Raw genomic sequence first — 26,355 nt, 5'->3', positions numbered from 1 at the left:
ATTTGGATCTCTTAAAGACATTTTGCAGTATGATGGCCGAACCAACTTCCACACTGGCGTTCTTAACTCCATTTGCATCCAGATTAATGCTAAATATTTATTTGATAAGGAAAAGTTTGGCTGAATTTATCAATGAATCATCGGTGGCAGAATCATAATTCCCCATCCATTTTTCAAATATGCCGCTCAGCGCGTCACCGTCGTGCGCCTCAGCCCGTCTGATTCAATGATACTGGAGCGATGGAGCAGAGCGCACTTGGCTGTGTTGACACTGGACGGATATGCGGCGATGCTATTGCGTGCGAAAGCACTCGCAGCGGTCTCTAAGCAGCCACGGAGAGATTTCGCCTCGGATGAGAGATTAGGAGGAGAAAGAGCGACCAGTATCAGGAAAACAAACGGTATCTTTTAGTCCATCGCGTCTGCTCGGTGGCGGCGGCCCATCGATTGTCGGACAAAGCCGGGGGCTGGATTTGAAACGTCGCAGGGATGTGCTGGTGAGTCGGCTGCTGCTGCAGAGCTCGTATGGAGCCCGTAATAAAAAAAATAGGGAATTAAGAGACAACCTTTGTGGTCGACAGGAGGAATTTTGTAGCCAGTGGTCCTGTCGAAAAAATACTGTAGCTCCATCAGTGCTTGCGCAGGCCTAACGATAGACGTTGATAGGCTAATCAGCTGGATTGAAAGCTTTCTGCACTGATAACCATGGCGCTGGTTCTGCTTTTAATAGCCATCAATTCAAGCTTCCTGTGTCCGGAAATTCAGATCCAGTCATAAATCCTGGCGTGCAGGGCTTGCTATATGTAATGGTATGGACTAACAGGGGGATGTGATGTGGGATTAATAGATCTGCAGCCATCAGCATCTCTTCCATGCACGCCCCTTGGAAATGTCACTGCTGAAAATAAGCCCTTCTAAATAAAGAAGCAAGCATGACATTTGTTTGTAGCTGCTTGTCGTCCCTCAGCTTATTTTAGCTTACGTTAGACTCCACAGTGGTATTGAGACAAATGTGTTCCTGTGCTGTTTCTCACTCGGGTCTTTCTTTTTATTATTGTGATTACAGAAAGCTTGATGATGAAAGGAGGAAGAGGAGGAGAGATGCGGAGTGAGCCCTTCCTGGCTGAGGACGGGTTTTAATTAGACTGTTGCAAATCGAGGTACCCTAAATCCAGAGTGATATAGTGCAATTCTAATAATTATAAGCGATACATAAAATTAACTGATAATATTTTCTTCTTCCTTCCCAGTGACGTCTGTGGTCAGGAGGTGATGGCAGTTCTGACTGAGCTTCACCATCCCTACTGGCCCTTCCCACAGATGGATGTGCCCCTCCTGCACGCCTGAGCCTGCACTCAGCGCTGCCTCCTTCCCTTCCTCTCCTTTTGCCTCTCCTTGCTCATTTCCCACCTCCTCCTCCTCCACCTTCCTCCTCCAGCTGCCATTTGCTCCCCCCATCTCTCCTCCCATCCCTCCATCCATCTCCCCTACATTGAATTTCACTGTACCTCTGCAGTCTTTATTATGGCGTGCTGTGGGCGCTCTCTGGACTCCCCGTGCACACTAGCCTTGCTGGTGGGCTTCCAATTTGCCTTTGTTCTTTATTTCTCCCTTGGGGGCTTCAGAGGTCTGGTGTCTGTGCTGGTGCACACCACGGAGCCGGAGTTTGATTATTCTCGACCTCACGACGTCTATACCAACCTCAGTCATCTGGGAGTTCCGCCTCCCCCGCCTCGCAACTCTGGCACTGGACCCCCTGCCACAGGGCCGCCGCTGAGAAACTGCCAGATCCCCTCCCCACTGCTTGGTGAGAAACAGAGGGGTTAAATGTTGCTGTTATATGCAACACATGCATGCACAGTAAAATACACAGTGAAGAATTGTGTGGCTTTTTTTTCCCTTTCCTCCAGTCGGACCGGTGTCTGTCCATCTGTCTTCTCCTCTGTCCATGGAGGAGATCAGACAGAGGAATCCATTAGTGTTGCCAGGCGGACGCTACCGGCCCCCAGACTGCGAACCCCGCCACCACACAGCGATAGTGGTCCCGTACCGGAACCGGCAGACCCACCTCCGTGCCCTCCTCTACCACCTCCACCCCTTCCTGCAAAGACAGCAGATCCACTACAGCATCTATATAGTACAGCAGGTCAGGTTATGTATGGGTGCAATCCTGGAACAAGACTGATGCGTTTCATATGTAAATATATACATGCGTTATGTAATACTCATAGTACTGATCTAACACTCTTATGGCCTGTTTCCACTGTATTACTACTTTGTAGTATTACATAATTCTGTGTATTATCAGTATGTTTATGTTGTAATACTTGGGTACCACTAGTGTTATATTTTTGTTGCACTGGTGTATTTCAGGTATATAACCAGTCCATCACTGAGCAATATTGGGATATTACTGGTGCCCTTTTAACACCTTTGGATTATTGGTGTGATCTAAGATGGTGTATTATTAGTGCAGAGAAAAACCAGTGCATTACCTGTGATATACTGGTTTAATACTGCGATACAAAATATAGAAATCAAGTGATGCAAACATCATTAAAAGGTCAACTCCCAAATAAAACATACCAAATGTCTTGTGGTACGTATCCATGCACATAGTTTTGGTTCATTTGCACAGGTTGTAAGATATGCCTCAAAAATTCAAAAACAACACATTTTTCCAGAGACCTCTGAAGTCTCTATCTTTGGCTAATTCACTGGGAAAAATAACTGTTTCACTGGAGCTACTCTCTAGGGGAGACACAGTGAGGCCCAGAGACAGGTAACTCAACACCTGGGCAAATAAAACCCAAATTTTCTGCATGGTTATGGTAGATGCCAGTAGGAGCTAAATGGCAAAATATAAAATTGTTTTTTAAAAGGAATTTATTATTACAAATAAGGGCATTTAAATGTTATAACATCTGCAGCTTCCATCCTCCAACTGTACTGTAAAGAATCAAAGAATCATCTTTTGTTCTGCAATAATGTGCCTTAAATCACAGCTCTGAGCCAATCAAGTACTTAAAACATTCTGTATTTCCTTTATATTTTTCACTTCTGACTTCAGTGGGGGAACGGGACATTTAACCGAGCCAAGCTGCTGAATGTTGGGGTACGGGAGGCCCTCAGAGATGAAGACTGGAGCTGCATCTTCCTGCATGACGTTGACCTGCTGCCTGAGAATGACCACAACACCTACACCTGCCACAAGCAGTCCCCCACACACCTGTCTGTGGCCATGGACAAGTTCAGATACAGGTAGAAGCAAGTGTGCGCTGATGAACCTCTATAAGATGTATCGTGCTGTGAGGCATTATTGTCAAGATTGCACGTTTGTGATGTGACCCTCCCAGGCTGCCATACCCACAGTATTTTGGTGGGGTGTCTGCAGTGACCCCAGACCAGTACATGAAGATGAACGGCTTCCCTAACCAGTACTGGGGCTGGGGCGGAGAGGATGACGACATCGCTGCCAGGTGAGGAGGGTGAATGAGGTCAGAGGTCACATCCTGCATGATGACAGAGTGAACGGTGACCTCAGTCGACGTGTGTTCATCAGAGCTACATGCATGCATTTCATCCTCTCTGCTCCTGTATTTTTTTTTTCACTCACTCATCTTTTTTCCTCATGTTTACTGTTTCTGTACCACATGTTTTCCTTTTCTTTGACTTTCATTTGATGTGTCTTAACATCATCTTTCATCTTCACGTCCCCTCCCACTGATGTGGCTTTGCTGTGTCTCTTGCAGAGGGCTCAGTGAGTATGTTCACATGGACTAGCTTGCAGTTTTGGGCTGGGCTGTGTGTTTAAGAGTTTTCAGGCAGTTTTCATTCTCATCTCATCCCTGCGCTCCCCTCACTCCACTCTCTGGCTCTTGTAGCGTTTGCCAACCTGTTACGAGAGAAACTAAATGGAACCAGAAAAAGAAAATCTAAAAGCTTGTACTAATTATGACATGAGGCATAACAACAAGAATATTAATCCTCTACTTTTTGGTAACAGTTTGCCTTTTGTGCATGCTGTTTCCAACCTAAACTATGTCATAGTTTCACCATGTTTTGATTGACTTAGATAGCTGGGGAGGTACAGAGGCATCAGAGGCAGGAGTCACAGTGTTTTTCACCACCTGTAGATCATAAACATATGTTATTCTCATGCATCGCCCACAATTCTCTGTTTGCTTTCATTTTTTCTGCTTTTAAATGAATCCCTTAGAGGCTAGATCTACTCAGACTAAGTATTGTTGTTATTTTGTGTTGTAGAGAATAGCATGGATAGGCTTTGTTGATCCAATAATATCCTGACTCTGAGATTTAGTTTTCCAGTTTAATGCCTGTGAGTTAGAATGTGCTGTCCCTGTTAACTCCTGTTGTGTGCTGCCCGCTCAGAGTGCGTCTGTCAGGCATGAAGATCATGCGCCCTCCGGTGGCCATTGGTCATTACAAGATGATCAAGCATAAAGGAGACAAAGGCAATGAGCAAAACCCACGCAGGTACACACAGACACACTCGTAGACACACACAAATCATGTAGGGATATGTTGTTTTTCCCTTTGATATCATTATGTACCACTAATATTTGTTCAGGCTTCATTCCCATTGCTGACAACAGGCATCAGAGTGATGTTGTTTTCCACACTTTTGGCCCAACCTGTTCTATCTCCAACCCTTCACGAGTTTTTACAAGAATGGTTGTGCCTTCTTTTGTTTTTTGTGAGGTTGGCATTTTCCTCTGCTCACTCTCACGAGCCAACAGTTTCTCCTGCCTCTGGCAGCATGCTCATTTGTTTTCAGATTTAACAAAATAAAACGCTCAATTTTTCTCGTCCATGAGGCTTCAAAGACAGTTTCTTGATTATAAAAGCAAGTTCCTACAAATCAGCTTTAGTACCACAAGTCACATTTAAATGAGAGTATATTTCAGACTTAGTTCAGACTAACCTTGTTCCCTATTGTTAAAGCACTAATTAGACATTTTAGGATATAAGCTCAGTTGTTTTTTGCAGAGAAGATTGATGCCACTCTCATGCATGTCTGTGAGCTAAGCTGAGCATACAGACTGGAAACAGGGGGAAACAGCTAGCCTGGCTATATCCAAAGGTTAAAAAAGAAAAAACACCTACCAGCACCTACAGAGCTCTCTAAGACACACTTCACATTTCGTTTTTTTTTTCTATCTGTACAAAAGCCCATGGTAAAAACGGCAGGTTGTGGTTTTACAGAAGTCATGTGCTGGAACTATTGTTCGTAGTGACTTTAAAGGGAAAGGACAGAGCCAGGCCTGCTGTTTCCCACTGCCTCCAGTCTTTATGCTAAGCTAAGCTAAATGTTTCCTGGCTGTAGCTTCATATTTAGTGCACAGACATGAGAGTGGAATTGATCTTCTCATCTAACTCTTTGCAAGGAAGCATATCAACAAATTCTCCATAATGTTAAACTGTTCCTTTAAAGTTTGACCCTGAAACACTCATGCATGCAAATTTAATTGTATGCTCACAATAACATCTCACACTGTGATATTATGTTTGTGTTTCTAGATTTGACCTTCTGAAAAGGACCAGACTCAACTGGCGCTCTGATGGCCTCAACTCTCTGACCTACGAGCTCCTTTCTAAAGAGCTGGAACCTCTCTACACCAACCTCACCGTCAACATTGGAGAAGACCCTCGTCTGCCTTCGGGGAAAACACCCATCCATCTGAAAACAGCAAGCCCAGTCCAGCAGCGTAGCACCAGCAAGCCTGGAAGCCCAGTCAAACAGGAGATGAGGCAAGAGAGCAAAGGGCCTGTGGCAGCAAATTTGACTGTGGTCAAGCCAGTTGTTGAAAAGACAGAACCTGCCCAGCCGAAGGCAGTCAATCAAACAACACGGGAGAAGACAGGTGTGATGAAATAGGTTGACTCACATCTGTAGCATAAAGTGGTTTCCACATTTGTTTTGATCTGAGAGACAAAATGAAGAAAAGCAGTGTAGATCTGTTGTGATGTGGGACATAAAGTACGCCATCTTTTTGTGCTCAGCGCAGATTAGGGACAGTTATGCAATGGATCCAGTGAAGATGCCACTTTTGTCTACAGGGGGTGCATTCAGGAACACGACTGAGTCACCTCTTGCTTTGTCATCCACTGAATGTGACTCTGGCTCTAGTGACTGTGGTCAGGCTCACGACCGAGTTTGGGGCCAGGAGAAGAACGGCGTAGGACTCAGAGGTCCAAAACAAACTGAATGAAAATGAGACAGAAAGTATACATAAATCTGTGCTCTTTTCCAGACATCGCAAGTTGTAAGCAACCCATGTGCTGCCAGCAGACCTGCAGCTTCATCCAGTTTGCTCCCCAAAAAACTGCTGCTGTCAGTCCACCCCACTCCACGGTGGGTTTGTGTTTCTGTGCCTTCTCTCTTTTATGCGCATTTTATAGACTGGTAGTTGCTTTTAGACACTGACCTGGGGTTAATTTTACCTCTCCTGTGTCGCGGCAAAGAAAGCAGGGAGGCTAAAGCTGATCCTAGATTAGAACAAGTGATTTGTTCCAGGACTGCCGTTTTATATTTGTGTGCATTGATCAAACGCTGACCAACTCCATAGTTCTCAGACTATTCTAGAGTTTATATTTATATAGAGAGACTTCTTTATTTGTTTACTGGTTTGTTTTACTCGTCCTTCCTTACAGTCTGGTGCCTCTCTCTCTGGCATTTAGTTTCTAGACAATCAAATCATATGGGAAGATAACTCTGTATCCAACCACTAAACAAAGTAAGGAAAAATTATCATGACTATCTTTACACCTGTCAGATAAACGTAGACTTGGCATGATAGTTGTTGTCTGCTTTGACTGTACTCTCGATACATGGATAGACCTGTGCTTCTGGTATTATCTGTGATTTTATTCTTTTTCTTTTAGATTAGTCAGGTATGGAGCAAAAGTCAAACTTGCAGATAATATTGTAGGCACGTGGCTGCACAATTGTCAGCTTCAGGTTGTGTTTTATTAAAAGAAAAGGTGATAGTAATGATGAAGCACTGTGCATAGATCTAGGTCAGCTTTTTATTAGAAGGCCTGACATCTTCACTGAGGGTCTTTCGGTATATTATAAAAGACCCCGGTGCATCTAAAAGCTATAAATTAACATCTGCCTCTCTCCTTGTCTTTCTTCATTTGCTAGAATGAAGCTTTTGTGTCTTGAAGGACAGGAGGCAAGGAAGAAGGAAACACGCGTATTAGGCTGAAAATTAACTAATTTCATTCTGAGGGCCAAACTTGGACCTGCATGTAGGTAATCTGTGTTACTGTATGATCAAAAAGCCACTTCATCTCTTAGATATTCACTTTTTGTTTTCCATGTCAGCCATTGGAATGTATTACTTTGAGTTCTCATCCTAGTTGAGCTTTTGTGAAGGGAGAGGTGAGCTTAGTTTGTGGACAGGGACTTGAATCTAATCACTTGTAGGGCATAAGTGGTCTTGCTGCTATTTGAGTAGGGAAATGGTTAACTGTATAATTAATCAGCTTGAAAAATGACATACTGTAACACTAGTTTTCTGGTGTAGAATTGTGTTTTATCATACTAACAGGTAATGTATTACATATGCTAATTTGAATGTATTTAATTTATTAAGTTATTTATTGAGTCACTGATAGAGCTATATGCAGATTTTTACAGTGCATATGTGTTTTAGGGGTTGAAATGCCCTTCTCCCTTTACGCTATATCTCCGTGTTTCTCATGTTAACATTGTGCCTCATGAAGTATACTAGGATTGAAGGCATACTCCTGGGTTATATGTGAGCGCCCTCAAGTGGTACTTTCTGGCATAGCGCCAGCCGAGACAAAAACCGAGGACTGAATGAAACTGCAGTGTTGTGACATGAATGTTAATCATCAACGTTGGCCATTCACAGGTTTCAGCCAATCAAATCTTTGCATTGCTCTGTGTGGAGGGTTTCTTGTTTGCGTGGAATCACATGATTGATCCTGCCATCTTAAAGCTGTAGAGCAACTCTCTGAATTTAACTGGTTAACAGAGGCAAAAACTACGTGGCGAGTGTTTTATGAATGGATATAGTTTTATAGAAAGAACCTGTGTTTAGATATGATAAACTACCTGTTTTAAGCAAAGAGTGCTGTACAAACAGATTGTGTTGACAGAGTACACTGAGAGATAATAAGGCCTCATTTCTTAGCTTTATACTACATAATAATTTAGATGCATATCGATAGATAATATTTGCTCCATTTATCATATTGCCTGGGACAATGCCTGTATGACATGAAGCAGTGACACACTGGAAGCTTTTAAGGATGTTATGTAATCTCAGCAGATTAATCAGCGAACTGTGTGCTTACCTGGAGATTGTTCTATATTTAATAAATAGGCTAGTTTTTATAAAGGATGTTTTCACATAAATGTTGGAAATATATACTGTGTAGTTGAATGCAAACTCAGTAAAGAGGACTGGAACTTCTCAGTAACATTTTTTTTTTATTTATTTAAAGAGGCAATGAGTTCATTCTATCATTAAAAACATTCGAGAAGTGTTAATGTGATTGCCGAGAACCACCTCACTGAAAACATGTTTATGTGTTCATGGCAAATGAGACGTATTTAATATATTACATCACTTTTAATGAAGGACCATGATATTTGCATCATGTGATGACGCCTGTTGTCACATTATGTTGCCTTATTTACTGATCTTGTCTTGAAGATGAAAAATTGTGTGTGTGTGTGTGTGTGTGTGTGTGTGTGTGTGTGTGTGTGTGTGTGCGCGCGTGTAGAGAGCAAGGTCACCAAAAAAGGCAACAGAAGCAGTGAGCTATGATTGACAGTGCTGTGATGGAAAGCAAATATATCTACCAATAAAACCACATAATCATAAAACGTGTCTCTTCCCATGTTTTCTATCATAAATGTACACGCTTATGCAATGACATACATGTGAAGCCACACACACACACACACGAATACACACTGTGTCATAAACACATTTAAATTCTTACAGTGATGCACTTACACCCCCCGCCCAACACACACGCATACCACCACTCGAGCCCTCTTAATGAACATAGGCTTGAGCATTTTGATTAATGCTGCCACAGCTTTAACGTTGCAGAGATCAGACGCTCATGCTAGCTGGTAGATTAGCGGTCATATATCATCGTCATCAACACATGCTGTAGAGCAATCTAAAACTGCACTAACCTGTTACATCACCCTGTCTATCGCAGGCCTCAGCGCTCTATGTGGGCATAAAGAGCAGGATTAAAAAGTTGGATATGAGATCATACCTATAAATAGATAGTAACCCCCCAGCTCTGTACGTTCGATCTGTTTCATAATCTAAAATGCTGTATGACTCACCAAGAGAGGCAAAAACAAAGTCATGAACTGGGGGGACAAAACGAGCACCTTACAGCCAATCCCAGTGCAGTGCCAGCACAGACTACTGCTTCAAATAGGACCAGTCGAAGCAACATCCCTGATAGTCTTGAAAAAACCCGAGTATCAACAGCCTCACAAATGTAGCATACTGTTTACACTTCTGACAGGTTTTTCTATTATTTTGTCCACCCCTGCATGATGCAATTTCCTCAGAAAACAGAACCTATCGCTTAAAGAAGGACTACGTAGCTGTAGTTGAACAGTAACAACTGTGGCCAGGTGCCAGTGATGAGATAATGGTGGCTAAAATGTAGAGTAATGGTAGCACAAGTAGAGTTTAATAAGAACATATTAATCGCAAGATGAACTGTCTGTACCAACCCCCCATTATGTATACATGTGTATGTTAATGTTGTGCCTAATGTTTGGAGACATACAGCGTAATATCTTCCTTTAAAGTCGTCACACCTGGACGTCTTTCTGGGGCATGTTCTGTGATGCCGTCACTCTGTGATGGCAGTGGTGACAGTCTACTTTGCACTTTCCTTCCAGGAGACTGACACACTGGCCTGCTGAAGTGACCGTGGCAGGCAGACGCAGAGGGCTGAGACAGTCTTTAGTCACCTCCTGTTACTGTATAGGCCTAGAAGTCACAGCTGACCTCTCATACCCTCAGCAATACTTCTGCCTTCGGAGCACACACGCATGAAAACAGACTGATATATATATATTTATATATATAATCCTACAAACCATTGCACAAGGATCATATAATGAGGCACATTAGTTACACAAAAATAGACGCAGTGAGGAAGTTTAAGTATTTATTGTGCTGTTAAATGCTGTCTTTCAGTGTTGTACTATTGTATCTGGTGTTTTTGGATTAATATTACTGCTGCATTCATTTGGATGTTGCCTTTTACTGCTGTAGATGTTTATGGTTAAGCTCATTTAAACTACTTTATAGACAGCTGTGTGGTTTGAGCTTCAACAGTGCGTCATATTCTATAAGATCATCATATGTTTGTAGTGTCACTGCACTGTGAGAGCCACCAGTCAGTTTTTAATGGTTTGTTTAGAGTAATAAGAAGTAGGAACATTTTCTCAAAGTCGAGTCTGCTTTCATTTCCAAAGAGAAGAAATGTGTCATGCTGTGCAACAGTTCAACACATATGCCCAAAATACTAAAAACATCTTATGTTTTAATATTTAACTCAATGTTAGATGTTAGGATGTAACTTCAAATAATCCTTGGAACTATCAGGTCATGGCTATACAGGTGTCTCACATACTGTATGTATTCCATCTGAGTAAGAGATGGGTAACAGGTAACTTACATATTGTTTAAAGACTTTCGTAATCATCCATAATATCTTCATGACATTAGGAAAATCGGTTTTATATCAAAACTGGTTGTGAGGAGGAAATGTAATTTAAGGCAGAAAAGCGACAGGAGGAATCTAACATTTTGCTCTGCAGTCACTCCTCTAGTGTGAATCACTGCCACGCATCAATGTGAATATCCATGATAGTAGGTCACAACATTTGGTTATATAACCACTCTTAATGTTCTGCTCTGAAAATCATCACATCATCGGATATGGAAAATAAAAGAAATGAGAGGATGTATCAAGATCCCGAGGCGTCACACGCATGGGGGCTACATAATAAGGAGGCAACGGGATCAGCCGTCAGGGTCGTCAGGGTTGGACCCTCGGCCCCGTCTCGTCCCACGGATGCTCAGCTGTTCCTGTCATCCATATTTGCAGCCTCAGTGGACAATTTCCTCAGCCGCAGGCCCTCGGAGTGCTCACAACAACACATAGATCAAGTGAATTAATTCTGCTATTGTGGCAGCGCACTGGAGATCTAGGTCATGCAGTCATGGCGCTGTATTATTTTAATTTTTCTTTTTTGTGGCCACCTAAAGTCATGTCAACATCCACCTATATCCTCCTCCACAATCTGACCTTGACATTCCCAGGTGATTTTCCACAGAGGTGTGCGTGCGTGTGTGTGTGTGTGTGTGTGTGTGTGTGTGTGTGTGTGTGTGTGTGTGTGCGTCTGCCCCCTGTGACAGAGTGTATGCAGGCGTCTGTGCCAACATGTCTGTGGATACGTGAGAGAATGTGTGCGTCTGCATGTGTACGAGTGTTATCAGTAGGTTAGCGCAGGTATGATGAGATGTGTTATGAAAAAGAATGAGCTGCTGTCTATACTTAGGGCTTGCCTGCGGCTATGTGTGCATGGGAGAGAGGAAGAGAGGATAGAGAGCACAGGAGTGGATGTGGGAGGGTGAGCGGAGTGAGAGAGGCAGAGGGAGGATGACAGAGATGGGAGTAGGGTGGGAGGGAGGGGAGGGCGCAGCGAGGGGACTGTGACGCACGCTGATCGGCTCTGCTCGCTGCTGATTGGCCGCTGCCGCTGCCAGTCGGAGGAGCTGGGAGTCGGGCGCTGCTTGGAGAGCAGATTATGAAGCGGAGCTCAACCAGCGGCAGTCTCCTTTCATTGTCTCAATGGCTGCACACGCATTCCTCCTCTGCTCCCTCGCCTTGCTGTCTGCTCTCAGCCGGCCCGGGCTCTCCTTCACTGAGGAAGAGCTGCTGCCGGGACTCACCTATGACGAAGTGCCTGAAATCCTGGACAGAAGGTAAATCCATCCTCTCTACGGCTGTGAACAGAGGAGGGATGTAGGGGAGGGGAAGGGGGTGGCGGGGGAGGGGTACGGGGAGATGCATGCGGGGATGCTGATGTTCTCCTAGGGTCTGTCTTTCTCTCTCTGTTGTCTCCTTTCCTTCCCTTCTCCCCATCTCACCTTGGGTGCATCAGAAATACAGGCAGCCTTGGTGTGCCAGAGTGGGCTGAGCTGCGAGGCTTTGTTTGTCTCATTGTAGGGGACTGCATCAGACGCTGCTCATCGATCACGGATGGGGCTGTTGTCTCTGTACAGTAGTGTTGGTCAGGCAGAAGGGAGCTAAATAAGGCTGGGGCAGTGGGCCTGCAGGAGAGGTACAGAGAGAGAGGAAAGGAGAGAGGAGAGAAGAGGGGGAGCAGCACGGAGGGAAGGTAAACAAGGATGGGACAGGGAGGAGAGGAGAGGATGCATCAGGGATGGTCTGTTGGGGTCTGTTTACTGATGCAGTCATTGAGAGAGAGAGGGAGAGAGAGAAAGAGGGGGGAGAGGGGAATTCTAGCCGGCCATGTCTGCATAATGCACATGCAGTCCTGCAGGTCAAATCTAAATAAAATATTCAAGGCTCAAACCTGGGTGCACTCCCAACAGTGTCACAGGATGGGAATGAGCCGGCAGCCGGGGCCTTTGCAAGCACCAGTTCCTGCCTGCTTACAGACACGTCAAGGCAGTAATGTTGTGCCACAGCCGTGTAATGATCTTGAAATTATGCCATGCATGGGGGCTCACACCGGTCCTCTATAGCGCAAGTGCTTCAATGCCATAATATGCTGCAGTTTCTGACACAGTGGTCTGTAATCATTGCTCAAATGACTTGCTTTGTTATCGCACTTTCAGGATGGTGATACACTTTGGAGAATGAAAGATTGTTACTGTCATGCTTTCATTTATTGGACAAATAGTATCATCTGTACACATGTTTGCAAGTCTAGGGCACAGATAACTTGAATTTAGAATTCAATATAGGAAGTCTCATGGGATCGCTCTCATTCCAGCTCAATCTGCTGCTGGTGAAACCCTAACAGATCCCGATCTTAACTTTTCACCGCAGTCACTCCGACAGAGAAGGGCGACATTAATTTCTCCAGGGGTTTTGAGCCTGTTCCCTGGAACAAACTTTGCACGTAACTCTGCAACGTAACAGTTACGGTCCCCAGTCACAGCGCCGTTCTCAGCTCTGACACACTCCAAGATGCTGTTATATAAGAGCAGACTTTCATGCCTTTCATTTCAGAGGCCTTGTAGGGTGCATAACATTGCAGAAGCAAAGGTACAGTGAGTGAGACGCCTCTGCTGATGACAGACATGGGGATGCTGGAAAATAATGAAGAGAAAATGTTCAGTAGTAAATGTTCAGTGTGATTTTCTGTAGTAAATGATGTGTGGTGCTATGCCAAATACAGAACTGTAGGATTCATAGCCAAGAGCTTTACAAAATCATTTAAAATACTAGCCAGAGAAGACCGACTCGACGGTTATTATATTTTTCTGCCTCATTCACCGCGATCCAAATACTTTCTAGGAAATATGTTAGAGGTCCATTTTAGAGATGGTGCTGACTTTTACCTGCTAACAAATTAACTGCAATTCAAAAGGGCACAAGTAATTCAACAAATTCACCGTGTTTCCACATTTTTATGTAACTGCAATAATCTTTATGGTAGTAATATTTCTAAAGCAATCCAAGCACACAAGGACAAACGTATTTCCGCTGAAAATGAATATGATCCAAATATGGGTACAGATTAGGGGTCCAAAGACAAGTTGTAATTTTGGAAATGACCTCTTCACTCATCCGACTCCAACGACAGTACAGGCAAAGATAGAGAATGAGAGGAAAACTACTGCAAGAAGAGATTTTGCAGCCGTTGATTGCAGATGATGAAAAATACTGATGCTGTTTTAAGCTTTTTCATTGCAACGCATGTTTCTTGCTAACAGAGAATGAGTAAGGTACGACATTTAAAAAGCAAAATTAGATCTAAAAACTAATCAATTTTTATATATACACATGTTTAATGCACAATAAAAGCTTCAATCAATTACCAGTGAAGTGTTTAATTAACCTGGTCCCGTGAATTTCTAAAATCAAATCAATTCCACATGACCCAATTTCGAGAGTCTGCGACATGAAATTCTGAAAATTAAATCACTTGTAGGATTTGGTAAACTACAGGTAACAACATGAAACATAGTTAAGTTTTTGCGGTGTTTGTTTGCACTATTAAAGGTTCATCAGTGTATAGTAAACATGTTCTTAAATTCATCCTAAAGCTGTTAAACACTGACAAACTGACCCAAATATAGACACAGATTAGAGGTCAAAGCATTGGATTTCCAGTAGACAACTGATCGGTCCCTTTCAAAGAAAGCTTAAAGGGTTAACAAAAAAAAAAAAGTTAATTTTAGCAGCATTCACATATGATTTAACTTCCTGTATGCACTGTTTATTTTACAGCTAGGCAGATTCAGAAACCAAACAGAGTGAGAAAAGATCAAGCCAAAGGCGAATAATCATGACTCTGTGTGTGCAATTCCCCGTTTGAATGCAGTCATGATGTTCAGGCGTACACACTGCCACTGAGGCGTATGAAGATTTGGACAACTCTAGCACTTGACCCGAGGTCAAATTTGAAGCTGCAATCAAAGCTACACTGAAATAGAAGCAGGCCTCTGAGAGGCATCTTGGTAAACTCCCAAAGCTTAATCTGCACTAATAAATCTATTAATAGGCCAGCACCTGTACAGTGTGGGATTAAGACATGTTTGCCTGCTGTGCCATGGGTACAATAATTAACCCAACCATTGAATACTTTTAAATGAGGACAATTTGGACATATAACCCTAAAACAATACAGTCTGAGAGATTAACATTACTTTGCATAAGTAGTTCACCCTGTACATTGTGAAATACTATCATAGCTGGGTTTGAAATTTCATGTAGGCATAATATAAGGAAATATGAGTACAAGAACACATCACTGTTGTCTGATACACTATTGATATACACCAAGCTCAGGTGCTACCTATCGTGTTCTGGTAATGTTTTTAATGAAAATTACAGTTCACAGTGCGCTAAATGAATGGCAAAGAAAATAGTTAAGTACTGTTCCCAGCAGAGCTAACAACTAGCTATTACTCGCCAACACAGTATTCCTATAGTAGGACGCAGAGAGGCTTGCATGGGCTGATCCTGGCTCACAGAGTCCGAGTGCAGTGGCTCAGCACTCTGTGGCAGCAGAGGCGAGGAGGATTTGTTTACAAGTTTGGGGAGCCGGCACCACACCTTCTCTCTGCTCAGCAGCACACAGCAGAGGCACAGATGAGGGATGATCATCGTCCATCCATCTATGGGCTTGAATAAGGATGTCCCACGAATATACTCAGTGAACTTGTATTGATCGAGGTACCATCAGTAGCACAGATGATTCACGTTGTTGTTAATATTTATGAGTCAGACACTTACTTATCCAAAAGTAATTGTGATAACAGGATGCTAACAGTCATCGTAATGTATTCAGGTCGTGCTGGTATTTTTGACATGCATTATGTGTAGGTGGATGTTTGTACTCTTGCCTGTGCACATTTTTGAGGATATATGCAGAGGGAGCGAGGTGAGCCAAGGAGTGGCTCTGGCATGGCTTTGATTATATAAAGGGCCTGTTCAGCACCCAGGCACCGTGTGACAGGCTGAGCCAATGACGGGGCCGCAGCAGTCCTGGGTTGCTGACCTCGCGAAACTGGCACAGGAACAAACGACTGGGCTTTAGTTAGCACTCACACACTCATGCTCGCACAGACTCCTCTGGCTCCTTTCAGCCAGCTGAGGCCTGTGTAGGTGCAGAGGAAGGAGTGCTTATTCACTTGTGCTTGGGATGGGCAGGGGTGAGGGGGTGGGGGCGGTTGCATATGGAGCTTGTTTGCAATGACACAAATAGTTGTTAGTCGGCGACTGTGGCTGTGCACCGTTTACATGAATTCATGAATATAGAAATCAGATATGAAATTAAGATGTCTCGGGGGATTTTTAACCTTTATGTTGTTATAAGGCTTGTAAAGTTTCACGTATCAGTGCAGGTGATAAGTGAGCAGCGTCCAAGCATCCACCACGCTGCTGAGGTTTCAGTCACAACTGCCAGCTGCCAAAGGCGTAGTGCTTTTGGCAGCTCTTTCATATACAAACATGCTTACCCAGCATTCACCTGGGCAAATGTAAATATTTGGATTTACCATATAAGAGGGACTTGTGGACACAGACATTACGTACAAGAAAGTTCACAGGAATGTCTTCACGTTCAGTACGTGCCAGCATGTGCTCACACACGCACTCACACTCACACGCAAATGTGAGGGGGTCCCTGATTTAGCCAGTGTTGACGTTGGAGCTGGCACCCGCACGAACAAGAAGAAGGAGAGCTCGTATACAGGAAATGACATCACAGTAGCTGCCTGCTGATTGCTTACTCACATCACCACGCAGCCATGATTGTCTGTTCAACTGGACTGAAGCTTAATTCAGTTCCATTTGATTTATTGAGAAAACCCACCTGATCATTGTCCAGCTGTGTGACAGGTGACCTGACACAAAGTCAAAATCAATGCTGTACAACCAAAGAGTAGCCTGCACCTCATTCCACGAGCTTGTCTTACTGCACAATGTGATCCCGTGTATGACACCATCTGCCTTTTCAGACACGCTTTGTTTATTCCTTCGATTGAGAACATGAAGTACTATTATGGGGAAAAAATGTAACAACCCATGATTTTAAAAATGAATGCTCTCAGTACAACAATAGGATTATCACAAGAATAATATTGACATACTGGTGGAAGTCCAACATAATAAATTCACTGAATGTAGGTCCAAGAAGCAAGTCTAATAATGACAGAAAGTAGATGTTTATGCTTGATTATATTTCACGAGGGGATAACAATTACACAAATTCAACTAAACAACCATAAACTGTTCCATTCAGCCTGTGAAATTTATATGCTCACAGTCAAAGTTCAAATTTCCTGGATGGGCGTGCTGTAAATCACAGTTTAAGAGGTCTTTTTAGATGGATAAATTAGCACCTGAACTGTCCAGAATGCCATCCGCTCTGACATCAGGCCTTAATCTCTTCATCTTGTTCAGGGCCTACGTCTCTCCATATTTGGGCTCCAGTGGACCTGGCCTGTGCTTACAGCTAATCCTAATCCATCTGGCACTAAACTACACAATATTGCCCAGGTGGAAACTGCACCAGACGGGTAGATATCTGCTCCACACTGTTGGTACTGATATGTCTGGCATCCTGACCTAAAACTATCAGACACAGGACCTGCCAATATCTTTCATTTGTTAGCTGCTGCTCAAATCTGCTCACCTTTGTTGACCTTTAATTGCACAGCCCATCCAGAACCAAAAAGGAAAATCTTAAAAATGTCAGAATGGACAAGAGGGATGCATAATTTCTTCACTCTGAAAAAAAAAAAAAAAAGATGTAGTCAGCTGGCTGTGTCTGAGATATTGCGCATGAGATCCATGGATGACATGGATGAGTGAGCCAACAATACAGCCCTTGAGCCAGTCAGTGAAAATGTCATAGTGACGTGAAAAGATCCATCCATTTCCTTGAATCTGGCCAAAATCCAGTTGAGATTTTGTGCATGAAAGACAAATGAAAAAATGTCCTAAGATGCACAACCCCATACTCTCCCCACATTATGGAGAAGGGATCTTAATGAGAACGTAGTTTTCTTTCTAAGGTAAGCCCACAGGCCTGATCATGTTACAAACTGAGAAACCCATCACAAATCACAAGACTGTACTCCACTTTGAGTAAGAAGTAATGTAGTAAGAATACAGATTTTGGGCAGTTGAATGGTCATATCTTAACCCTTCTTATTACAAAATACAGCTTGGGGTTACTCTTCATACATCACTTAACTACAGAGTCTGGGGTAGCTCCACCACGGACTGGTTCACCGACTGAGAGAAACAAAGTGTGAACACTCCTCGACAACAGTAGTCACAGCTATTGACCGGCTTTTGTCTGTTTAAATTGGGTATAAATATTCAGGTCTTCCTCAGTCTGTCTTGTGTATCTTCTAAAAAGGCTTTTCCTACAAGATCACAGCATTACTATTCAACTAAAGATAACAGAGACGGTATCCCAGATGAACGCCTTTACAGACATTGCTTTTGTTGTGCTGCAATTCATAAAATGATTTGAAACGCTCGTGACTGAAGCTGATAAACAAACAGCCTGGTGATATCACTCAGAAGACAGGTGCTAGTCGTCGTGCTCACTTCCACAGGTTTTAAGGTTTACCTTTGACAAGCCCATTATAACTGGCTATTGTGTAGAGATTAGCAAGCCAACCCAGAAGATCACTGCGGACAAGCAAGGACAGACCTCACAGTCAGAGCATTGGATGGACTGTAACAACAAGCAAAACTGGCCATGTCAGCTCCGCTCAGTAAGCCCATTGCAGGCGTATTACGTCTTTGATTAGACAGTTAAAAGGATCAGGCTAAGCTTCGAGAAGTCCAAGGCTATGCAGGGTTGAGTTGGACTGAGAGCACGGCAGCTAGGGCAGACACGTGAAGGAAAAGGAAGTGGTTTGTCCTGCGTCCCCAGTGCCATATGTAGGTCAGTCCTACTTCAAAGATCGGCCATTTAGTAAAAGCAACACACCACACAAAGGCAGAATTCCTGCAACGTAGAAACTCAGCAGACCTTCTTACGTCGTAATAAAATTCTTTGTGCAAAGCATTCTGGGTTTATACTGCATACATACATACATACATACATACTGCATGCACTGTCCACAGTCTTTATGGATCATTTATGGTGCAAAATGTGTAATTTGATAAGTCTGTCAATATTTGTCTGTTCATTTTAACATTCACTGCAACCGTATACGTACACTGCATTTATATATGATCATACTGTGGCTCTATATATATTTTGTAAATGGCATGCCATACACAAAACATGTAATTTAGATATGTTAGTGCTTAAAAGCATAAAGCTTTTTACATGGTGCCTTAAAAAACATGTTTGGTATACACTAGTTATAGCACATAGTTAGCACTAGTTAGCACATAAGTATAGTAGTATGTTAAAATGTGTATGAAAGTGGGAATAATCATTCTTGACTAAATATACAAACACTGTCTAGACAAAAACACGAGTTTATAAAATTCATTGTATGTAATATTCTTAGAAGTTAGAGTATTATCAAAACAACAACAACAAAAAACGTCAATATCCTTATTGTGTCTTCTGTCTTTTCCACAGCAAAGAAAACCCCAAACAAGCAACAAGAGTCACATCAAGTAAGTAACAAATCTGGTGTGACACAAGGCCTGATTCAATCAGACCTGCCATGGTAATTTTCATGCTGATGTGGTGGATAAATAGTCCTGACAAAAGCACTTCATTCGTGATGCTGGAGACATCTTTGCTACTTTGTAATGCTAACAGATTTTGAAGTGTGGCGTGTGCGTGTGATCCATACACCTCAGCGGCAATTCAGATGTGCGGCTATATTTGGACTCTGTGATGAAAAAAGGCTGAAAAAATAATGGAGACATTCCTTTAAATTTCATGATCCCAAATCATATGTTGCTGGAACAAGATGAACAGTATTTGTAAACACAGAACAATGCGACCGTAACTGTGAAATAGACTGCTGATGAGTCACTGTGATGACGCAAAACAACTGCAAATAGATAGGAGCCCGAGCACCGAGGTGTACACAGGATCTTCTTGTGCTTGTGTGTGTGTGTGTGTGTGTGTGTGTGTGTGTGTGTGTGTGTGTGTGTGTGTGCGCGTGTGTGCGTGTCTGTCTGTACCGTGTGTGCAATCGGCTAAACTTTTATGATTATGTTGCAATCTGCAATGCAGCATTGCAATCAGCTTAATATGTATACTGATATAATCTTTCATGGTGCAGTAATGTGTGTACATGTTTTCAGGTCAAGATGGTGGGTACGGCTTAGAGAGTGAAGAGGTTATTTTGACGCCTGAAGATGAAAACCCACTCAGGAGAATACTGCAGGTACACGCTCTCTTTTCCTCCCTCACTATCTCTGCCATCTATCTCACCCACTACCTTTATCCGTACACACACATGCACATGCGCACACACACTCTGGGATGCACGCAAACAAAACAGAGCATAGTTACTCAGACATACTGCATGACCTTGGATGTGGGAATATTATTGGTCTGACATTCATCAGAGGTAAAACATCCTTGCCACCCACACATGTGGGACCAGTCTGAGGGAACATTCAGTGAAACTAAATGCTGGATGCATCCAGGCACAGTTACATGTTCTTCATATAGATTAACTGATTCCATGCAGTAGCCCTTCCAAGCTACTATATACAGTAAATGTTATGGGTATTGTCATCTTCGTCACAATATATTTAACATTAAACAAACAAACAAATACCGCTTCTTAACTTCTGTGACCGCCACTTTATGTGTCTTGTAAAATAGTGCTGGATTAGCCCAAATGCCCTCCAATGAGACGTGGCCTTTGAGCGAAGAGATTAAACAGCTAGAGGGGGCAGTTTCTATCTGCATGGTGCATGGTGCAGTCTTACAGTCTTACAGCCACCATGCTATTATATGCAAATTCAGAAAGCTCCTGTTTTCTGAGGGCAAGCCAAATCTGCTCATCCCTTATTTGAGTGGTGGTTGGGGCACTGAATTTCACATTAATGACATTTTACAGTCAGAGTGACAAGTTTAAAACAAAGGTGATTTTTGTGAAATGATACATAGCAGCATATATAAGAAGGAGGTACAGTAGGCTGTGCACCAAAGCAATCCCACTTTGGATAATTTTTTATAGAATAAATGAAGAGTTGCATGGTAGTGACAGACACAGATTGCACTGACGCATGTTGTACGAAAATGATCTCACTGAATATACTGAAGATTGGGATTGTATGGTCTCTTCTGTTGTATCATGGTTCAGTGGCTGGATTCTCCAAAGTCTGCATCTCTGGACTGAATTCCAACTAGTTTATCAGTTTGCCACTCAGTTTTCTGTTTTATGACTGGTATTTATACATTTTGGCCATTTGAAGTCTCATTCCTGGCTATAAACTGATTCAGCAGCAGAATATGAGGGACAAATGCAACATCTTTGTGATGCTTTAGGACACGCACCTTTTGTGGGCCACATCCTCTCATGTATGCAATGGGGCACAGATAAAGTCTCTGAATGAAAATGTGATCACCCTCTAGAGGACAGTCTAAGAATGCAAGACTGCTGCTGCCCACACTTTGGTTGCCATTTTCCTACAGTTTCTTTATTTCTCTTGTGCTTAATGCCTTTCTTCATATGTTGACAGCCTTTTAACTGGCATCAGCCAGGGATGTCTCACAGTAAGAGGAAGCTGCTCCAGTCTCTGATGGGGCCTTATGGCCCACTGAGCGTGTCTTACAATGGGAAGACCTGCATTCTGTTCAAGGCAAAGCGCTTGGCTATCCGCTACAGGAACCACACCTTCATTGACCTGACTGAGAGGGTCTTCAACCCCAACTCACCTGTAGACACTAAAGGCTCCATCTGCACCAAGGAAAAAGCTACGTAAGTCAAACCCATGGACAGACAGGATCAGAAGAATGACAAGACAAATATAATTCTTGTATGAAATCAGATGTTTTAATAGTTGTGGTTTTGTTTTGCCACAGGCTTTCATTAAGGTTTGGTGATGTGGAGGACTTGCGAGGTCTAGTAATCAGGTAAAATGCTCATGTTTACTTCAAACACTGCAGATGTGAACATGTACGGACTGTGCGTGTAGCTAACTGTCATTGTGTCCTCAACCAGGCTTCAGATGTCAAACACGTTTTATGAGGCAGCTGGTCAGAACTGGTTCACACTAGACAGTGTTCACATCCACTACAACTGGACCCAGGAGGCTACGTTCAATGCCAGCGAGGTCTACGCTCCTGCCACCTCATCCTACCATTGCCAGCACGTCAGCAGCCTGCACAAATATGACACCCTGCTAGTGCCCAGCTCCCACACTGACACATCCGCTAACTGGCACATCACTTTCACTGACTTCCAGGTACACTTTCGCACAAGGGGCGCAGCCTCTGTTGTGTAATTCTTCCGGCAATGTCTGCACATTCACTGTTATATCATAGCCTTTCCGCCCTGTTTCCTACTTGTGTGCATGTCTGTATGTTTGCCAGCCATTTCTTTTTGTGTTCCGCCTGTTTGGGTTTCAGTCAGTCAGTCTGTCTGTTTACAGTCTGTTTGGCAGTCTGTCAATCTGTCTGTGCACTGTCTGTTTAGCCATCTGCTAGGCTGTCTCAACCTGTCCATCTGCCCAGCGTGTCTGTGCCTGGTAAGCCAGTTGTCCTCTTTAGTTTAGCCTAATCTCATCGTTCCGCCTTCTCTCTGTGTTCTTCCAGATCCAGGCCTTCAATGTGCAGTCAGACAAGTTTGCGTCGGCCAGTGACTGTGCCACATTCCTGACGCCAGCTATCCTGATGGGCTTGGTGACGTCTTTGATCCTGCTTCTGGTCTTGGCCTATGCCCTGCACATGGTGGTACACCTCAAGCACATCGACCGCTATGAGGAGCACAAAGCCACCGTCTACTTTCCCCGTAGTCCAGAGGCCGAGTTGCCAGACAAGAACAGCCTGTGAGGGTAAAAGAAGAGCTGGAGGACGGCAGGGGGAGAGAGGGGGAGAGAAGGCTGAGAAGCAAAGCTGAGGGGAGTGCAAGTGAATACAAGAGTGAAAAAGTATCCTCCACAGAATATTTGTTCAACAAAAATGACAACTTTGCCTGTTCATATGAAAACCTTTTAAGTCTTAACTACTTTAAGTAAATACAGACCGTGATTGGATACTTTTTCTTCTTTCCTCATTGACCTGCATCTTGGCATCCATATTTTGAATAAGGCCTTTGGATGTTCAAGCCTCTCCCTGAGAGATGGTTCATGATCCTTATGTCAAAAGTCAAGGACGGAGCCGGGGCCCTGAAGGGCAACAGCATATATAGGCCTTTACCCCAGTCAGCCATCAAAACCACAAAAGGCTAGCACCTGTAGCTAATACAGCTAACATCAGATGCTCCTGATTATGCGTATGTATTACATGGCTCACAAGTGTCATATTGCAAGCTTCCATCACACACATTGTCCTTCGAGCTTTCATTACAGTGTACTTTGTCTAATACTGCTGCAAGAAATATATACTTCAAACAGTCGGTTTTATAGCTGAAATAGCCGTATTAGCTGCATGCCATAAAAGGCTGGTCTATCGGGGCTAGCACGGTGTTTCCTGATGAAAAGGATTACAGAGAGTCTTGCATGAGTTGCAGCTTAAAATAAAATAGTATGGCACAAAGTAGAAGAAGCTTGAAAAGCTTTTGAGCGTAAGCGAAGGGAAATATTGGGAACCACTGGTCTAGCATCTGGCTGGAGTGAATGGACCAGCACTACTGGCCCTTCAGAGCCCTTCGTCTCTCACCCCACCCCCTGAACAAGACTGCTGCTTGGGACTTAACTGTGAAACGGCCTTTTACAGACCAGCCAGACAAAAGGGGGGGAGGGTTCTACAATCTAGCACAACATTGGTTAGCTGCGAAAGCACTAACAACAAACTATCAAAGACTATACAAGGAACTATGCTGCACAAGACTGCCCGTCTTAGGGCATGGCAGGAATGCGGGTCTTGCGATGACTTGACTCTCTGAGAGTCAAGCGTTTGGACAAGGAAGGCCATGGGTCCTCCATCCACACCACTGGGTTTGACTGCCAAAGTGAAGCTACAAAGGAGTTGCCATAAAATATGGTGAGAGACAGAGTGAGACAATGTGAAAACGAAAGTTAACCATTACAGCTATGTACAAAACAAAAACACATACATGTACAGAAGTGTCACTCTGCGGAGGTCTTTTTTTATATACAGTGTAATCATGAAATACTATTAGGTCCAGGATGACTATGCTAATCCTCATAACCAAAAGGATATTCAAAGCTGTAGATACATTAAGATCTCTATACGATCATAGCTGTTTACTATCTTCAAAATATTGCACAACTAATAAACATAGGTACAAGTAAGACATTGTGCTATGAGGATTGGTGAAAGTATCAATGCATATGATTTTTTCTACAAAGTATTAACATATTACACTGTCTGTCTGTTTGTTTTAAGCTGGGCCAGACAATGTAAGGTCCAGTCTCATCTAACTGTAAATTACAGTACAAATTCCTACCATAGAAGGACGATACTATGGAATGCCGTCCACCCACTGGGACTTTTAGATGCCATTATTATGCCAGAAGCCACACTAGCAGCAGTAACAGCATCAGTAAGTCATTACTACTGATAAAAACACTCAGCATGACAGTAAATAGATATCTTAACATTCGATATGGCAGTTCTGTCAATCTGTAGCAGTGTGAAATGTGTTCTTTGGTCATAAATGTATCCTACAAACTATGAAATGAGTGGAGGCGGTTTGTCCAAGGACCGACTGATGTAGATTGAACAATAAATGATATTCAGAGGAAAAGGTCTGCTGTGTTTATATGTTAAGTAGCCGTGTTGAACTGCATGCAGGAGTACAGTGATCACACATTTTGCAGGTTTTCCTTTAGGTAATTACAATCAAACTGATACCAAACCTATTTTAGGTGCATAATGTATTTCCCCAAATTTTGATCATGTTGTTAATTGTTACTTTACCTGCAGCTTTCCTAACCAATGTCCAGGTCTTCTGCCAGCTCTGTCTCCCCTCCTGAGTGCCATCTGTTCTCTCCTCTCACCTCTCTGACCTAAAATGCCATTATCCCTGACGAGAACAGTTTACTCACCGGCACCTGTCCAATCAAACACTTTCATGCATACCTCATAGGCAATCACAGCCATATGATAAACTGCAATCTGAAACCAGAACCATAACGTCATCTCACTTCTTTGGCTCATAAAATACTGTATCTGAGACCCAACACCATGTCAACGATACATCTTTTTATTTGCAGGGCGGATATAATTTTGCCCTTGCTGCCATGCTCTCAGGACATTACTCACCTTACTCCAATGCGATGTCATACAGCATGTTCCCTAACTATTGGCAATAACTACCTATTGATTATTTAGAATCAATAGGTACAACCCCGCAAAACTCACAATCCTACACGGATTTTGATCGCTCTTGTTTTGCCAATCAGACACGCTTGTGTACGATACTGACACCTAGTGGCTACAGGTGGTCATGGCAACTCAGACTGACACCTGTAAGCGGTGTTGGATAGTAACGTGTTTTAGTAATGTGATTACCTCAAAACAGAATTACAAACGGAAATTCAGGATTACATAACGGTTACTAATTCCACATATTTCGATATCTCTGGGGACCAGTTGTCTGGATTGATGGTTGATGTGAGACATACCGGAAACGGACCGGAAGTGAGCGGAGGCGGGCGCGAATGACGAGGAAACGCCATGGCGGCACATCCTACAGGTAACCCTGGCGTTGTCGTGGCTGAACAGGCAAGCAAATGGTATGAGTTTTCTTGGTTTTATAGAAAAAAATGGATGGTGTGTGAACCCTGCGTGTTCACTGTGAAAACAGGCCCACAGCGTTTGCTTGCTAACATTAGCCCAGTTCGTTTGTCTGCCCAAACCACAAAGACAAACCTCAGCAATGCTTGACCATAAACCAGAAAACCCCCAGGGGATCTTATCAAGACTCAAAATTTCTATTAACCACACTGAATATTACAGACCAGAATGGTTATTGAAAGTTTATTAGTGAAAGTTGCATCCACACACTGCCTGTGATGTAGGCTGTGGTGTGTTCAGGTGTTCAGTGGTGTTTCTTTCTATGCATTGTAATAGTAAGCACTATAATTGTTTGTTGTTTGGCAATTTAATGGACATCTGGTGACTAGTGTTTGATAGACTGCGCACACCAAGAATATTATGACTGATCCTGCATAGACCTTGAATATTGGAGCACATTTGATGTCAGTTTGGTCAGTATGCTAGTGGTTGAGGTATGTTCATGTGGACCAAAGTACTGAACTGATAGACATACCTAGATAACAAAATTTCATTAGGCCCATTGAATAATGAGGAGAAACAATGACACCACGCAGAATAGATGTACATGGTACCAATTGCAGAGCTTTATCTACAGCAAATATGTGAACTTTTCAATTGTAAAATGCTGTTGTGGTACACTGTTGGATCAGTCTTGTTGTGTTGATTGTATAGTTAACTTCATAGAAAGTAAA

General features: G+C 43.1%; 2 protein-coding genes across 2 annotated transcripts; both read left to right on the top strand.

Moving 5' to 3' along the window:
- The first annotated feature begins 206 nt into the window (after positions 1-206).
- On the top strand, positions 207-8,103 carry b4galt3 (UDP-Gal:betaGlcNAc beta 1,4- galactosyltransferase, polypeptide 3). Its single transcript, XM_076740578.1, has 8 exons — positions 207-497; positions 1,067-1,160; positions 1,251-1,807; positions 1,911-2,146; positions 3,071-3,261; positions 3,357-3,479; positions 4,393-4,497; positions 5,542-8,103. Exons 3-8 carry the CDS (start codon positions 1,525-1,527, stop codon positions 5,897-5,899), a joined length of 1,296 nt encoding a protein of 431 aa, XP_076596693.1. The 5' UTR covers positions 207-497; positions 1,067-1,160; positions 1,251-1,524; the 3' UTR covers positions 5,900-8,103.
- A 3,729-nt stretch (positions 8,104-11,832) lies between these two features.
- On the top strand, positions 11,833-24,629 carry atp6ap1lb (ATPase H+ transporting accessory protein 1 like b). Its single transcript, XM_076741169.1, has 7 exons — positions 11,833-12,035; positions 19,367-19,404; positions 20,047-20,129; positions 21,439-21,677; positions 21,782-21,832; positions 21,921-22,164; positions 22,514-24,629. The coding sequence occupies exons 1-7, from the start codon at positions 11,902-11,904 to the stop codon at positions 22,748-22,750; spliced, it is 1,026 nt and encodes a 341-aa protein (XP_076597284.1). The 5' UTR covers positions 11,833-11,901; the 3' UTR covers positions 22,751-24,629.
- Positions 24,630-26,355: the final 1,726 nt, after the last annotated feature.

This window comes from Chaetodon auriga, chromosome 10 (genome assembly GCF_051107435.1).
Source record: "Chaetodon auriga isolate fChaAug3 chromosome 10, fChaAug3.hap1, whole genome shotgun sequence".
Classification (NCBI taxonomy): domain Eukaryota; kingdom Metazoa; phylum Chordata; class Actinopteri; order Chaetodontiformes; family Chaetodontidae; genus Chaetodon; species Chaetodon auriga.
The sequence above is the reverse complement of the archived record's forward strand: the minus strand, read 5'-3'. Positions and strand labels throughout refer to the sequence as shown.

Coding starts and splice junctions, on each gene's coding strand:
- b4galt3 (XM_076740578.1), top strand. CDS start 1,525: ATGGCGTGCTGTGGGCGCTCTCTGGACTCCCCGTGCACACTAGCCTTG. Junction 1,808..1,910: donor GATCCCCTCCCCACTGCTTG/GTGAGAAACAGA, acceptor CCTTTCCTCCAG/TCGGACCGGTGTCTGTCCAT. Junction 3,262..3,356: donor ATGGACAAGTTCAGATACAG/GTAGAAGCAAGT, acceptor TGACCCTCCCAG/GCTGCCATACCCACAGTATT.
- atp6ap1lb (XM_076741169.1), top strand. CDS start 11,902: ATGGCTGCACACGCATTCCTCCTCTGCTCCCTCGCCTTGCTGTCTGCT. Junction 21,678..21,781: donor TGCACCAAGGAAAAAGCTAC/GTAAGTCAAACC, acceptor GTTTTGCCACAG/GCTTTCATTAAGGTTTGGTG. Junction 21,833..21,920: donor TTGCGAGGTCTAGTAATCAG/GTAAAATGCTCA, acceptor GTCCTCAACCAG/GCTTCAGATGTCAAACACGT.